General features: G+C 45.4%; 1 protein-coding gene across 10 annotated transcripts in view; it reads right to left on the minus strand.

Annotated features, from left to right (window-relative positions):
• Nucleotides 1-16,462, minus strand: part of CSMD2 (CUB and Sushi multiple domains 2) — a 701,208-nt gene that overhangs the window by 190,203 nt on the left and 494,543 nt on the right. For all 10 annotated transcript variants that reach the window (XM_032160157.2, XM_032160162.2, XM_032160160.2 and 7 more), the window contains 2 exons: nt 7,686-7,888; nt 2,738-2,929 (listed from right to left, as the gene is read on the minus strand). In XM_032160157.2, the coding sequence (XP_032016048.1) occupies nt 2,738-2,929; nt 7,686-7,888 (395 nt within the window). The remainder of the gene's footprint in view (nt 1-2,737; nt 2,930-7,685; nt 7,889-16,462) is intronic.

The following is a 16,462-nucleotide window of genomic DNA, read 5'->3' on the forward strand; positions in this document are numbered from 1 at the left end:
TTGTGGAAAGGGCATTGATTTGGAAGTCATACAATCCTGAGCTCAAATTCTGACAATGCCACTCATTGGCCGTGCGAGTTTGGGCCGGCTGTCCACCCCTCTGAGCCTCTACTTCCTCATCTCGAAAGTAAAAGAATGATGATGATAACGGCTTCTAACATACACAGTGCTAACTATGAGCCAGGCACAGTTCTTATTGCTTTATTTTCTTTTTTAATCCTCAAAACAATGCTAGATGGTAAGTACTATCATTTTCACTATTTTACTGGTGAGGAAATTAAGGCACAGGGAAGTTGGGCGATTTGTCTAAGGCCACACAGCTTGCTGTGGTGAAGCCAGACCTGAGCCAGGGAGTGGAATCCTGAGCTCTAACCTCACCACAGAGTGATTTCAGCTTCAATAACGTAGCTAAAATATTTAGCCCGGTGCCTATCACGGGGATAGCATCCAATGAGTATTTGTTTTCTTCCTTTGCTTCCTCCCTGTAATGAAGGGTTATCAGGGCCAGCTAGACCCGCTCATGGCAGAACGCCCAGGGAGCTGGAAATCAGAAGCGTGTCACTGGGATTGCCAGTTCGTTTGAGAGAAGAGGCAAAGGCATTTATTCTGTTGCCTGAGGAACATTCCCCAAAGCCGAGTGTAGAAGAACGGGTGATGAAAACTGAATTAACCTCTCCACCCTGCCCACTGCACATTTATTGCTCTCCTCAGCTTAGCACAATCCTCCTTCTCCACTTGGGACAATCTCATCTCAGGACCTGCTTTTCTGTAAAATAAATCTAAGGAATCACAGCCTTGTAGAAGGCTGAATTTGGAAGGAGCCTCAGAGTTTCCCAGATTCTCTCCTGGGCCTCAGCAGAATTCCCTTGAGCAGATGGAATTCTGGCTTAGGGAAGGGGAAGTGAGTCTGAAGACTTGAAAGAAGGAACCAAAGAAGGGAAGGATGAAAAGGAGGAAGGAAGGAAGATAGAAAGGAAGGAAATTAGTATTTCTTGAGATTGGGGATAGGCGTGGCCTCACCCCACAATGCCATAAGGGAAGTGTATTTACCCTCACAGATGAGGAAACTCAGGCTCAGAGAGTTGAAGCAATTTCCCAAGGTCACCAAAGTAGTAAATGGCAGAGCTAGAAACTAAATCTGGATGTGTCTACTTCAGTATCCCATACTGTTCCCTACACAGCAGAATACGTAGTGAAGAACTCAGCTGGATCTGAAACCCAGGTCTCAACCTCCTGCCCCACACAGCTGTGAGGCTCCTAATTCCCACTGAAGAGCAGGATTTAGTGTCTCACCTTCAGGGCCAGGCCTCAGAGCCATGACTGGCATGGGCCAGTCTTCAGAGGCCCGGGCAGCATACTGCCTCCCATTGAGCCTGCGTGAGAGAGGTGCCGGCCAGGGCAGACGCTCCTGCAGGAGCTGTCTCAGGAAGCCCCTTGCACCCATCTCCGGCAGGGGAGGCGGTATGGGAGGTAGGAAAATGAGAGGCTTTGCATTCAGACTGGCGTGGGTGTAAATCTTGTCTCTGCCATATCCTAGCTCTGTGATTTGGGACAAGATATCCAAATTTGTCTAAGTTTCAGTTTCGAGTGTAAATGAGGAAATGGTGCTAATTTCAGAGAACTGTTGGGAAAGTTAAATGAGGTTATCTCAGTAAATGTCCAGTATGGGGCAAGGACACAGTAAGGACTCAGTGACCATGGGCTCTCTTCTAACAGCCAGCATTGACAGGGGAGATAAATACTCATTATTTCACCTGAGCAAAATAGCCATGTGGAAGTGGGCACCTGGAGTATTTGTCTCTATCAATTTACCTTTCTTTGCCATCCCAGCCTCCCTTCAAGTTCCCTCCTCCTCTCAGTCTCAAGTAGCTAGAGTCAGGATTTTTCAGGCCCCACCCTTTTTAAGTGATGGGACCTTAGACAAGTCTCAGGTCCTTCAGGTCTTCATCTCTCATACAGGAAGGTTTTAAGACTGAGGACAGATCTAAAGAAACAAAACCTGTAATCCCAGCATTTTGGGAGGTTAAGGCAGGAGGATCACTTGAGCCCAGGAGTCCCAGATTAGCCTGGGCAACATAGTGAGACTCCATCTCAACAACAAAAAAAAATACAAAAATTTGCTGGGTGTGGTGGCACAGGCCTGCAAGCCCAGCTACTTGGGAGGCTGAGGTAGGAGTATCACTTGAGCCCAGGAGGTCAAGGCTGCAGTGAGTTGTGATGGTGCCACTGCAGTCCAGTCTGAGCGACAGAGTGAGACCCTATCTCTAAGACCTAAAAGAACCAAAACGCAGGTAACCAATAATTTCCTTGAGAACAGCAAAAGCAAGGTTCTTTTCTTTGCATTCTGAGCCTGTGGGTGCCCTTCTATTGCTTCAGGTAATAGAAGGGTCATTTCAGAACCTGTTAGCCTTTACTACCCAAGATGACCCATTGTCCTCCTTCTGACCTGTACAGCCTGGGCCAGAGAGAAAGAAACAGACCTGTCTGACTCGGAAATCTCTGGGACAATTTTAGCAAGTGAGGAATTTGCAGTGCTGTGTGTGTAGAGTGTGAACATGAGTGAGTGGGTGTGGGGACACATGCATGCGAAGCAGGGTAAACAATGGGTTTTCTGCAACTTTTGTCTGTTTCAATTCTCTTGGCCCCAGGCCCAAGATGCAGCTGCTGTGCATGGAAGGTTCTGGAGCACACAACTGTGAGCCCCAAGGGCAGAGTGCACCCTGCAGCTGCTTTGTACCGATGCATGTCGGCGGGCTGGGCTGCCAGAAGAACCTGTTCTCGATCTTCACACAGCTGATCTCTGCACTTCCCTGCAGCGCGTAGCCAGGGTCACACTGGAACACTGTGGAGTCGCCGGCTTCCCAACTGTCACCACTCCGGCTCCCATTCTGCGGGATCCCAGGGTCATTGCAGGACGTTGCTGTGGACACTGGGGTGAGGAAATAGAAGAGAGGGTAAGGTTGCCTGGGTGTCTGCCATGCAGGAGGCTCCCAGCTCATCACCCTCAGACTGCCATCATCCGTGCATTGCCACAACCACCAGAACCTCCCCATCATCATCATCGGCTGTAGCCACAGTGCCACTATTCTCACTCCCATTACTATCACTGCCTCCACCACCAATTGTGATCACACTTGTCACTCTCACTGATATCGCCACTACCATTCTTCCAGTACCTTCACCATTACTGTCATCTGCCTGTCATGAGATGCTATGAGTTAAGCATGATTGTACTGTTATAATTATAGAAGTGAATTCAGCTTAAGAATACAAGCATTGTTACATAAACAAAGCATTGCAATGTTGTATAATGTAACTAACATGATCAGAAGGAGGAAGTGACAAGATAATCAAGTCTAAACTCCACGTTGCCAGGTATGGTGGCTCAAGCCTGTAATTCCAGCACTTTGGGAGGTCAAGGCAGGAAGGTCACTTGAGGTCAGGAGCTCGAGACCAGCCTGAGCAACACAGCAAGACCCTGACTCTACAAAAAAATAAAAAAGATTAGCTGGGTGTGGTGGTAGTTGCCTGTTATCCTAGCTACTCTGGAGGCTGAGGTGGGAGGATCCTTTAAGCCCAGGAGGTTAAGGCTGCAGTGAGCCATGATCGTGTCACTGCACTCGAGTGTGGGTGACAGAGTAAGAGCTCGTCTCTAAAACAAACAAACAAACAAACAAACAAATAAACTCCATGTATTCAATTGGAAGGGTTTGCAAAGGACTTTGCGAGTTGGCCTGCCTAAATGCTAAGCAGCGGTTGTGAGGTTACCGGGAGCTACTGAAGTTAGGTCAAGATCATGCTCTCTCTTGCAATGGCAGACAACCAAGGATCCATCAGACTGAAACCATATTTGAAGAAAAGTCAGATATTTGTAGCAAGTGGGCAGAGAAGAGTTCAAAAATAGCTGATATATATTAAAAATTCAAAATACTCAGGAATTTGGGAGATCGTCGTGTCTAATACCTAACCTAGTTTAACATAGAACAGGTGTTTTATAAGCGAATGCTGAATGAATGCTAGATGGAAGGAATACATAAATAGAAGAATGAGTGGGTGAATGAATGAACAAATGCGGCATGAGAAAATGCACCAGAGGAACAGGTGCAAGAGTTAGTCCAGAGAAAGGAATCTCAAGAGCTGGAACAACCCTGGCTGCCTCCACGGCCCAGAGCTGACAGCAGGGCCCGGTCCCAGTCCCCAGCTATGTCATCCCTCATAGCCTGTGCTCAGCGGACTCTAGGGCAAGGAGGTTCTTGAAACTACAGGATAAATAATACTGATTTGATTGGAATATCAGTTTTCTCAACAATTTAAGGAAAAACTACTTTTATACTAAAACAAAAGAATTTATTCTGGATTACAAGGTAAAATTCACATTAGTTTTTAAGCAAAAATGTGAAGCCTTAAAGATATTTTGTGCTTGCTATAGCCACCAGACCTCCTGGGGATACACACCCATTGTCTTCTGCTATCAGGAGGAGATCAACGGAAAAGTTTGAGAAGTGGCAGCCTAGGGCAACTGTATACACTGATGTCACTAATTATAACCTCTAGGATTGTATACGAGTCCTGAGTTACACGATCTGATACCTTCTACTCAATAACACCTAAGGAAGCATACAGCAAACTATGGCCCACAGCCATATCTGGGCCTATGCCTATTTTTGTAAATGAAGTTTTACTGGAACACAGGCACACTCATTTGTTTACATATCAACATCTGACAGCTTCTGAACTTATTTATAAAGTCAAATATGCATCAATCTTTTTCCTTCCCAGTTAAAATCAGACTTAGCTTTCATCTCTAGCTTTATAGTGCACTGTACACATGTAAATATTCCCCTAGAAGAAAAATAGCTCATTGTTCTGGCCATACTTGGAAGGATTCTTTATATGGGAGGCAATAGAGTACAATGATTAACGGCTTAGGTTTAAGACTCAGACACACGGCTTTTGCTATTAACTAGATGACCTTGTATGAGAAGCCTCAGAGCCCACATGTGCAACATGGAGTAGTAACGGTGCCCATACCGTAAGGGTTTTGTGAAAATCGTAAGAGCTGATGTAGTGGAGAGCTTAGTGTGGCAGCCACTCAATAGATGGCTGTGATTATGCTTCCCGCTCACCTTCTTTTTTGTTCTCACTTTCTCTCTTTAATGCTCCTGAATTGGAGCTGCTTGGCAAAGCACCCGGGGAAAGGCTGGATCCACGTGGTACAGACAGGATGTTAGATGTTACACAGTCATGTTTACTTAATAAAGCCAAGCCTGCACTAATCGTCTCTGGCATTTCTGTACAATCCCCTGTCAAATACACACTATAAAGTTAACATGGGGTGAGCCGTTCTCTCTTCCCTAGAGTAGTCCTGGTATTTGCTAAATGATGACAGCAACAGGGAAGGTGACCTTTCCCAAACCTTGGTTATGCCCATAACATTGGGCCAGGCTGTCATGACCTTTCTGGAGCTCAGGCTAGGTAGCTTTGACCATGCTACTCTGCCTAAGCAATGCTAAGGGCAGCTTGCCCAAGGAAAACCTTCTGTTAGAGAAAACCATCCATTCATGTGTTCATATCTTCATGTGACCATTTGCTCACTAAGTAGTGAGTGAGCACCTGCCGCATACATACACTATGAGAGAGTCGGGAGGCATGGTATGACCCTGTCTTCTAAGAGCTTTTAGTGGGATGTCAAGTAGGTGCCCAGCTTCAAGACGAGACAGAATGCCTGGTATTGACAATGTGCTGAATAAATAGAAGTAAAGTGCCGGGGTGCCGTGGGCTATAGCAGTTTTACTCTGAATGGGGAAATTAGGAGGCAGTGGCATCTGAGATGAACCTTGAAGGATGAATAGGACTTCCATGAGCTGGGCAATGCATGATAAAGCAGCCTGCATACAGCATAGGAGAGCACGCAGGGACTCTGTCCCGCGTGGCTACACTGAGTATGCAGTCGAGGTCAGATAATGCAAATCTGTGGGGGAATTTGTCAGTACAATTATGGGCTTTTTTTTTTTTAAGCCATACCCATCAGCTTGGGCGCAGTTGGAGAAAATATGTCTGGCTTTAATTATTCATAATACTCCTTTCCCCAGAGAGTGGATTGAGCCGTCTCTTTAGCATTCTACCCTCCTTACTGCTGGGAGATCCTTCCATTGCTTATTCCAGCAATTTCCCAAGTTGGTTCCATGAAACGTTAGTCTCTTGAGATGGCCTTGAAAAAAGTCATCCATGATGGAATATGTTTGGAAATTGTGACCTACCAGACATCTTTTGAATTTAAGTGCATTAGCATAGCAAACGTTTTCAGAGGCCCCGCATTGCCGATCGTTTCCTTAGGTCTGCATCAGCCTGAGCACCTCCCCAGCATCATTTGATCATGCAAACTTCTTTTTTCTTGCAATATCAATTAGTATTTCATGGAACTCTTAGGAATAGACGGAAAATGTTAGACTGGAAGCATGCATGAGTGTTAAATGGACAAATTAATAAGTATAAAGCAATGTGATCCTGGAGATGCTCATCTGCTCCCCACGCTGCTAAATGCTCATTTCCACGGAGATGACAGACGTAGCAGAAAAGAGCTAGAAGCAGGATTTGCAACTCTATAACAATCTCAGTGGTGCCAGGGATACACCCCAGCCACCCTTAGCTGATACACCAACTGGGAAAGAGCTCGGGGGCAAAGCCACGACACAGGTGCCACAAGAAATTGCTCTGGAATCACCATGGAAACTCCCCCCTCCCTCCCACCACACACACAGTGGAGTAGGGAGATGGTAATGAAGACAGCTGCTGTATAATAAACACGAGGCAGAGTCACTTGTTCAGGGAGAGGAATGATGGAAGAGGCACTTCAGAGGAGATGAGATGATGCATTCCAGGGAGAGGCAGGACCAATCATATAAATTATCTCATACTGGGATTTGGATGTTTGAGCATTGGCCATTTTGGGTAGCTCTTTGTCATGCTCCTCCATAATTGGCTATTGCAGTGCCTAATTAATTAAATTTAGATGACTCATGTTGACTTCCAGTCTTTGCCGAGATCTGCACTCAACTAAGAACCCGAGCGTGCAGCATGTCCCATCAGCTCATTCATAACCATGCCCCAAGCCACCGTCTACTTATACCTCCCACATCCCTCCTCGCTCCCTGCGCCTCAGCCACATGGGGTAGCCCTCCACTTCCAGAACCCACATTCCTGCATCTACACTTGTTCATGTGTTCTTTGCACCTAGGACGCCCTTTTCTCTCTTTTCCATCTAATAGGCATGCACAAGTCCTCCAAAGTCCATTTCAGTGGCACCTTTCCTTGTCATAGATGACTACTTGCTCCTTGAAAAACTTTCTTTTCTTGGGTAACTTCTACTTGTCCTTTGGGTCTGAGCTTGGACATCATCTTTTCTGGAACATCTTCCTTGATGCTCCAAGGTGACCGTTATAGCCCGTATGTCCCCATCCAGATGCTTGCCAATTTATATGTGTCTATTAACCCACCTGCCTTCCCTACCAGAGTGAGCTCAGCACAGACATTCGAACAGGTGCTAACCATGTACCAGGCACATAGCAGATGCTCAGTAACTATCTTTACATGGACTGAGGGATGAAGGAAAGTGAGGGCCAGAGGGAGGTGGGTGCCATGTGTCAGGACACGTGGAGTGGAGCTGGCAGAGGGCACGCACAGACCTGAGAATTGAATGGCAAAGCCCTGCTTGCTGGTGAAGAAGTCAGTGCTGAACTGCAGGACGACCGAGTTGAAGGTGCTGTGCAGGTCCTTGGGCAGGGCCGGGCCACTCAGCTCCTTCAGCAGAACCCCACTCTCCACAGGCCCATCCCAGATGCGCAGCACGTCGTGAACCTCCTCTGTGTCAAACACCAGGAAGTGTAGCCTGCACGGAGAGAAGAGGCAGTGGTCATCTGGGCTCAATCCCTTCTTTCCAGGGGCTTCTGGTCAGAAGGTCCTAAACCTACGAAGCCTGGCCCTAAACCTACAAAGCCCTAAACCTCCGAAGCCCAGCAGGGGAGAGAAGGCAGCATCTGGCAGCATCCTCATTTCACCAGGCCAGCTCCTCCCTGGGGCCTCCAGCAATGGACACAAGAGTTCGAGGTGTAGCTTTTGTGCATCCTTTTCTTATTATGAGCTCCATGTTGCCATTGTCAGACTGCATCCTTCTCCTCAACCTTACACAGCCTGCAGACCTCTCCCTGAGCCCATATTGTTACCATTCTAGGTTGGAAGGGGAATACTGAGAAGGCAGGATCTTGCTTGGACAAACGATATCGGTAAAAAATATATATATATATAATTGGGGCTAGAGGGCAGAGGGAACTGTGGAGTCTCTGAGAAGCTGGCCCAGCCATGGTGCAGGTAGGGGTGACCTCATACCTTGGTTTCCCAGAGCAGAATTCTGGGGGTATTAGCTATATATAGGCCTGGCTTAGATAATCTCTGCAGACCTCAGGAGGCCAGGTAGGGGTCTCTCTGTGTGGGAGTCTGCAGGACAGAGACAGAGCTCTCAGAGCAAGGGAGCTCAAGTAGTAACCTGAAATTTTCTGGAACCAAAGATTCTAACAGCCAAAGATATCTTGGCTACAAGCCTGTAAGACTCTCTCTGTTAATCAATTTTTTTTTATTATCGTGGAATAATTTTAGACTTACAGAAAAGTTGCAAAGATAATACAGTGTTCCCATAGACCCTTCACCATTTCTTCTATTGCTAACATCTTACATTTCCACAGTGCATTTGTCACGACTAAGAAAGCAATTTTTGGCATACTTACTATGAACTACACTCCAGACTTTATTTGAATTTTACCAGTTTCTCCACTGATGCCTTTTTTTGTGTGTTCCAGATCCAATCCATTTATCACTATCTCTTTTTAAAAATATCTTTTTAAATTTTTAAAATAAGACATACTCGAGGCAGAGAAAAGGCAAACAATATACAGATGTACTGAATTTTAAAAAAAGTCTCTCTTTCACACAGCCAACCTGTTCTCCAGAGCTATTCAATTAATAGTAGGTTTGGTACATATGCTTCCAGAGTTTTTTTCAATGAGCACACATATATATTGTTCCCTCAAAATGAGACATATTTTATGTAGTTTTCTATAACTTTCTTTCTTCATTTAATACTATATCATGGACAAAAACATCACCCTCATTTTTCTGCAGAAATGGACATTGTTATATAACACAATTTCACATGAAATTGCAAGGAACATTTGCATCTTTATGTAGCTTTGCGCATTTCTGCTAATATTTCAGTTGACTTGCCGAAGTAATTCTAGGAGGAGAAGGGCATCTATTTAAAAATTTTAGGCCAGGGGCGGTGGCTCACACCTGTAATCCCAGCACTTTGGGAGGCTGAGGCGGGCAGATCACGAGGTCAGGGGATCAAGATCATCCTGGCTAACACAGTGAAACCTTGTCTTTACTAAAAATACAAAAAAATTAGCTGGGCAAGGTGGTGGGCACCTGTAGTCCCAGCTACTCAGGAGGCTGAGGCAAGAGAATGGCGTGAACCCGGAAGGCGGAGGTTGCAGTGAGTTGAGATCGCACCACTGCTCTCCAGCCTGGGCGACAGAGCGAGACTGCATCTCAAAACACTAAATAAATAAATAAAAATAAAATAAATAAAAATTTTAAAATAAATCTTGCTAAATTATCCTCTCAATTGATTGTTTCAATTTATATTCGCACTAATCAGCATTGATGTTATTATTCTCTCTAAAGTTCACCTCATCAGTATTAGATATTACAATGCTGTAAATATATTCTTTATGAAAATGCTCCCCCATCTGCTAGACCACAATGGAATCTCTCTGGCAGTTTTGAGTTTAGATGATTTAGCACGGTTGGGTATCTTTGCACATATTTACTGGGCATTTGTAGCTTTCAAATTCTTTATCCATCTTAACTGATGGATGCAAACTTTTAAAATTCTACATATATATTATGACTTTTATTTCTCTTCTATTATTTTGATTTCTCTTTTATATGATATATTTGTTGCTACTAATGTCTGGTGACTTTTTCTCATTTAACTTTGGTTTGTGGTATCCATTTTGGTAAGAAGTGATTCATTTTATGTAACCAAATACGTTAATATTTTCCTTTAAGGATACTGGATGTCATGTTATGCTTGGGGAGACCTCTCCCCGACCCAATGATTCAAAAACAAAACAAAACTTTAATCAAAACTTTAATACTTTCCTGGGACTTGTACAGTTTCTTTCTTTTCTTTTCTTTTTTTTTGAGACAGGGCCTATCTGGTTGCCCAGGTTGGAGTTCAGTGGTGCAACCATAACTCACTACAACCTCCTGAGTAGCTGGGACCACAGGTACATGCCACCATGTTTGATTAATTTTATTTTTTGTAGAGATGGGGTTTTTCTGTGTTGTTCAGGCTGGTCTTGAATGCTGGGATTCAAGCAATCCTCCTGCCTCCGCCTCCAAAAGTCGTGGGATTATAGGTGTGAGCCACTGTGCCTGGCTAGTTTCATTTTTTGAGGCTAAATAAGTTCATTATTCTTCCAAATTGAAACTCAATTGTCCCAACACCTATCTAAAGTAGCCTCTTCCACACTTTGCCTACCAAACATCTGTTTACTCCCTCTGTAGCATCTACCAATCTATCTTTAGTGTACTTATTTGTAGACTATGCTTCTCCCTAACTAGATCATAATTTTCATGAGTGTGGAACCAGGCCTTTTTTGCCTAGGATGTGTCTGACATTTTGGATGGTGCTCATGATAGCCATGGATGATGACATGCTCATAGCTGAAGAATCCTGATTCTCCCTACTGATTTGAAATGTCCCCTTAGTTGCAGGCTGTTTCTGGACTCTTCTCTCAAGTCCAGTGGTTTCTCCTTTCCCTATACTAGAATCTACTTGTGGTACCAGGAACATAGCTTACTCACCTTACTTGGGTTTCTATATTCTCAAAGTTTGATTTTTTTCCCTAAAACTTACTAATTTCCCAAATTCACTCTTTTAGATGAACTTTATGGTTACCAAGTCCCAAAAAAATGTGATTGAGATTTTGATTGGAATTATACACACATTGATTAATTTGGAGATAATTGATATCTTTATGTTACTAATTTTCCCCAGCCATGAACATTGTAGATAACTTAGTTTATGAACTTTGCAAAGTTTTATATTTTTCATCTTTGTTACGGTTTTCTTCTTTGCACACCTCTTGTTAAATTTCCTCTTTGGCAGTCCATAAGTTTATGGTTTTGGTTCTATTGTGAATGAGATTTAATGTTTAGTTACATTTTCTAGTTATTTATTGTCAGATATATATATGTGTGTGTGTGTGTATATATGTGTGTGTGTCTGTATATATATACGCGTGTGTGTGTTTCTTACTTTCAGTCACTAGTTAGTACTATTAGAAACCAAGAGAATCTGTTGGATCTCCTAGGTAGAATCTTTTATAGATATAGGAGGGGATTCCTCAAAACCAGGACCTGTGTGAGGCTGGGGCCCCACATTTGATTTGAAAAGAGGGGGAAGGAGATCCCTAGGACAGAGCACAAACACACATACTCACTGCTGTGCCAGGCTGCCCCCTGCCTTCTCTGCTTTCTCTGTGGTGATCAATGCACTGTGAAATCGGCAGCCAAGAGGAGACCGAGTGCCAGCCGTGTGGTGTGGCTGTACGTGCTCTCAGAAAAGAGGTTGGTGTGGGCCACACTCATCAGGGAATGCAAAAGGAGATGAGACCTGAAGTTTGGGTGGCGTGAAAGGAGAGTGCTTTCTTTGGATTTAATAACATGAGATAAGACCTGGAGGCAGAGAGGAGGTGAAGCTGTCGGGGAAGAAAGGCAACTCCATACTTGAGTTCAGGTGGTATTAGGATGCCATAGAGAATACAGCTGATTGAGAGAGGGAAGAGAATGAGAGTCTCAAAATTAGCTATGAGAGTTTGGGTTTTATCGTATTCTAGTTAGAGACTGACTCTAGAGGCCATGTGAAATCCTGAGGGTGAACAACTAAATGAATGAGTGAGTGAATCAATGAATGAACGAATGAAACCCCACTCTGACAGGAAGCTGAGAAAAGCAAGAATATGGGACTAAATAGACATGAAAGAAAATGTGTTTCCATAACAACCACTGTGTATAAGGCACTTTCACATTAGCCCATGGAGTCTGTGCAAGCCTCTTTATTTTGTAGGTAGGACTAGTCTCATCTTTAACAATGAGAATACTGAGGCTCTAAGAGGGTAGGTAACTTGCACAAGGTCATGGGCTGGTTAGACAGTAAGCTGGAATTGCTATTATTTAATACTAATCCAGGCCAGACCTTAGTGCTTCTACTCTCTCCAAACAATGCTGCCCACATCTCTAGGAGGAAGAGGCTGTGGTTGAGAGCTAGGCAGGGGCTGGAGAGGCTCTATCAATCATCAACAGTTTACATGTGAGTCATACATAAGCTGATATGAATTAAAAATGCCAGTTGATTGCATTCGGCTTAGCTGATCTGATAAACAGACAAAGTCAAAGGCTTGGCATTGATGTTGCGGAGAGGAGTGCAGAAGAGAGGAGGAGGAGGCGGGGTTCTCTGTGTGCACGAACAATACAAGATGGCAAAGGAAAGGACAGAGGCTCAAGTTCAAGCCCCTTTCGGCACTCATTCACTTAAGCGCCTCCCATATGCGGGGTGCTGCAGTGTAACAGTGAAGATGACAGACAGGGTGCCATTCTCCGGGAGCTTCTGGAGATGGGCAATAACCCCCCAGACACAAACTCACTAAAAAATTATCAGCTGTGTCTAGCACAGGGCAGGACATGGCAGAGTGCTGAGGCAGAGCATCCACTTTAGACAGAGTGGCCGGAGAAGACCTTCTAAGGAGGTGGCATTTAAGCAAGATGCCAAGCCACGTGGAAAGCAGGCGGGGTGCGAGGTGGGAGGAAGCCTGCAGTGAATAAAGGACAGCAAGTGCAAAGGTCCCAATGGAAAGGCCATGCAGGCTGACACTGGGCCAGGAGAGGCAGGCAGGGGCAGGGCTGGTGGGACTCCGTGGGTGGGAGAAGATGCTTGGTGTGTACTATAGGAGCTGAGGGAAGTCATTGGTATATTTTAAGCCGAGATCTGACAGGTTCCGGTTTACATTTTAAGATCACTCTTGGTGCCTCGGTAAGAAAAGATTGACAAGGGCAAGAATGGATGCAGGGAAATTAGCTAGGGGCTGCCACAGGGGGCCAGTGACCCCTTTTATTATAAACCTTTGATGATGGCCAGTAAAGACTTGGTTTGCCAACCCAACATTTATTGAGACTCTCACTGAATACTTATCTTATAGAAATCAGAGTCTATAAATGCTAACGAGCAGTTCTGATCGATAGAGATCATTCCAGGCCAAAACAGACACTGGGGTTTGCGTGAGCAGCTCCCCTGTAGGTGAACACTGGGTCTTCTTCTGGCTTTTGATATCCTGAAAACAGTTTGCAGCCCCCTCCCCATTGCGCTGTGCCCCCAGGTAGGAGAAACTGAAGTGGAGGAAAGAGGTGAAAAGATCTTCCTTCCTATTGATGACTTGCTTGTCTGTGTGTGCGTTTCTTTGGACCACAAACACAAGACAGGCCATTTCCAGGGAAGAGGAATGAAGCATGTTGCATGTCAAGCTCTGTGTTGAGAGCTGCAGAAATGTGTAAGGCTCCGTGTTTGCCCTGGAGGAAACTTACTGAAGGAGACACCCAAAACATAATAATATGTGCAATAGGTGCTAAAGAGTGGGATAAATAAGATGCTATCAAAATAACCGGAGGAGAAAAAGAGCTAAACGTTTGTAGAAAATCTCCTATGTGCCAACTGCTTTATGTGCATTGCCGAATATCCTCATAAAACCCTGCAGTTGAGAGTGTATTCTCACTATTTTGCTGTGGAGGAACTGAAGTTCCAAGGGATTAACAGAGGCAACTAGCAAGGGTCAGAGCCGGTATTCAAACCATGTCTGTCTGGTACCAAAGGCCTTTCTTTTACACCATCTTCTTCTTCTTTTAATTTGAAGAGGCAAGGAAAGCTTCAAGGAGGCAGTGTCTTTGAAACAGTTTTGAAGAAAGGAAAGTGTGGAGAAATTGAGGGAGAGGAAGATGGCAAAAGAGGGAAAAGCAAATTCAGAGGAATCGAAAGAGTAACTGGCCTTCCTGGATCCAGTTCTCCTCCCATCCTTTCAATCCACCTTTTCCATCAGGACGAGGTCTATCTTTCTGAACCACTCCTCTGACCCAGTCTCTCCTCCTTCTCTACAGGATAAAGTCAGACTTCCGAGGGGACGCATCAAGTCCCCCCTGGGCTGCCCCAGTTGCCTTCTCCCATTCTTCTAAACCTTTACTGATTTCCTTCTTATTCTCTTGCTTCAGAGCCTTCTCTCTGCCTGGAAGTTCCCCCTGCACATGCCCCCATGCCACCTGTAGCAGGTTGACTTGCGTCCCAAAAGGATATGCTCAAGTCCTTACCCCGGTACCTGTGTGACTGTGACCTTATTTGGAAATAGAATCAGATGTAATCAAGTTATGACAAGAAGGGCATACTGGGTTAGGGTGGGCCCTAAATCCAATGACTGATATCATGATAAGAGAAAAGAGAGGGAGATTTGGATACAGAGACGCAGGGGAGACACAGGGAAGGAGACCATGTGATGGAGGCACAGATAGAAGTAATGTGTCTGCAAGACAAGGAATGCCAAGGGTTCCTGGCAACCATCAGAAGCTACAAGACACATGAGACAGATTCTTCCCCAGCATTTCCAGAGGGATCTTGGCCCATTGAGAACATGATTTTGGACTTCTAGCCTCTAGAACTGTGAACAAAATGTATTTCTGTTATTTTAAGCTATTCAGCTTGTTACAGCAGCCCTAGTAAATTCTTCTACCCCCTGACTGATGTGTACTGGCAGGTGCCTCACATCCAGTGGGGAGCTTTGCCACAGGCTTCTCCTTGTCCTCCCCATCCCCTCAGTTGGGTGAGATGCTCCCTCTACAGGCTCCTGCTCTATCAGAGTCATCCGTTGACTTCCCTGTCTTGCTGAATCCCTCAACTCTTGTGCCAGTGTCTCATTCACTTCTATATCTCTGGTACCCAGCATGAGGCCTGACCTGTACTAGCCCCTTGGTGAATGTTGTCTGATTGAATTGACGAATGAACGAATGGCTCACCAGCTTTCAGGGACCCCTGTGGTTCATCCAAACTCACCCACTGTCCTTGCCAAGCATCTGTCACTCTACAAGAGGCAACTTAAACAAATCCTACATACTAAGGAGGATACTTCCTATTTCTCTGGACGTTCTGAGCTCTTCCTTTACCATCCACATCCAGCCCCTTGGATCTTACAGCTGTATCTTTGGTGCTGTACACTACCAAAGACAGAATCTAGCCACGCAGAACCTGGGCCAGAGTTCACTGCTGAATCTAAATCTGGGAGAAACTGGGATACGGCAACCATGGTCTCACACTTTTTGAATCCAGCCCTTTAGGTTCCCTGAGCCTACAGTGATACTGATAGTCATACTTTAAATCTATAAATAGTAAGTACTAGGTTCAGATAGCACACTAGGCACTGGTGATTCAGATAGGAATATGGCATGCTTCCACCCCTGAATGTGGTACAGTCTACAGTAAAGGTACGTACAGAGAAGCTCCCTAACTTAGGCCAAAGTTATGAGACCAGGCCTCCTGGGAGACGTAACTACTGAGCTGAGTCTTGATATCTTTATCAGAGAAAAGAGAGATGAGAGACTAACAGGATGAGTCCGGATGAAGGGGGTGGGTGAGGAGGGTGAGAAGGGGACGGAATGCGGGCAGAGAGAATACGGTATGCAAAGACACAGAAGGGAGGTAGAGGCTGGCCCACCCAGGAAATGACAAGCTCTTCAGGAAGACAAAGCGTGAAATGCGGGTGGCTGAGACCTGAAGCCGTGGCTCAGGAAACGGTGACAATGTCCCAGCTGCAGAGGAGTGAGGAATTCATGGTCCCCATTCTCCTACTGAGAGCAGTTTCCCTGGTGCTGGGGCAGGGCTGAGGGCAGTGAGGGAGCGGTTCCACCAAAGGAGGGCTTTTGAGTTGGTCTCATCATCCTAAATCTGGTATCTGGTTTGCCTGGGTTGCATCTTGGGCACTCATGATAATCTGCAGTCTAACTCCAGCAAGTATGCCAGCTCAGGTAACCGGGTCTCACTGGCCCCTGGTTCTCTCTCCCATTCCTCGGTGGGGCTGCCCTGAAATTCTGCTTGCCCTGCGGGGGCTGGATCTTGACTTGATTGCTGGCTGCAGGGACACCCTGGGATGTGCAGATATCCTTGTTCAAGTCTGAGATCTCCACATGCCTTTCCTCATGGTATTTTCAGAGTTCCACCTCCCACTGCCACACCCACGCCCCCACCAACCAATAGCAGGCCCTAGGTAAGGGTGGAACCACCTGGCCCTCACTCCCTTACCTCTTCCCACCA

The sequence above is a fragment of the Hylobates moloch genome, unplaced genomic scaffold, assembly GCF_009828535.3.
Source record: "Hylobates moloch isolate HMO894 unplaced genomic scaffold, HMol_V3 SCAFFOLD_8, whole genome shotgun sequence".
NCBI lineage: Eukaryota > Metazoa > Chordata > Mammalia > Primates > Hylobatidae > Hylobates > Hylobates moloch.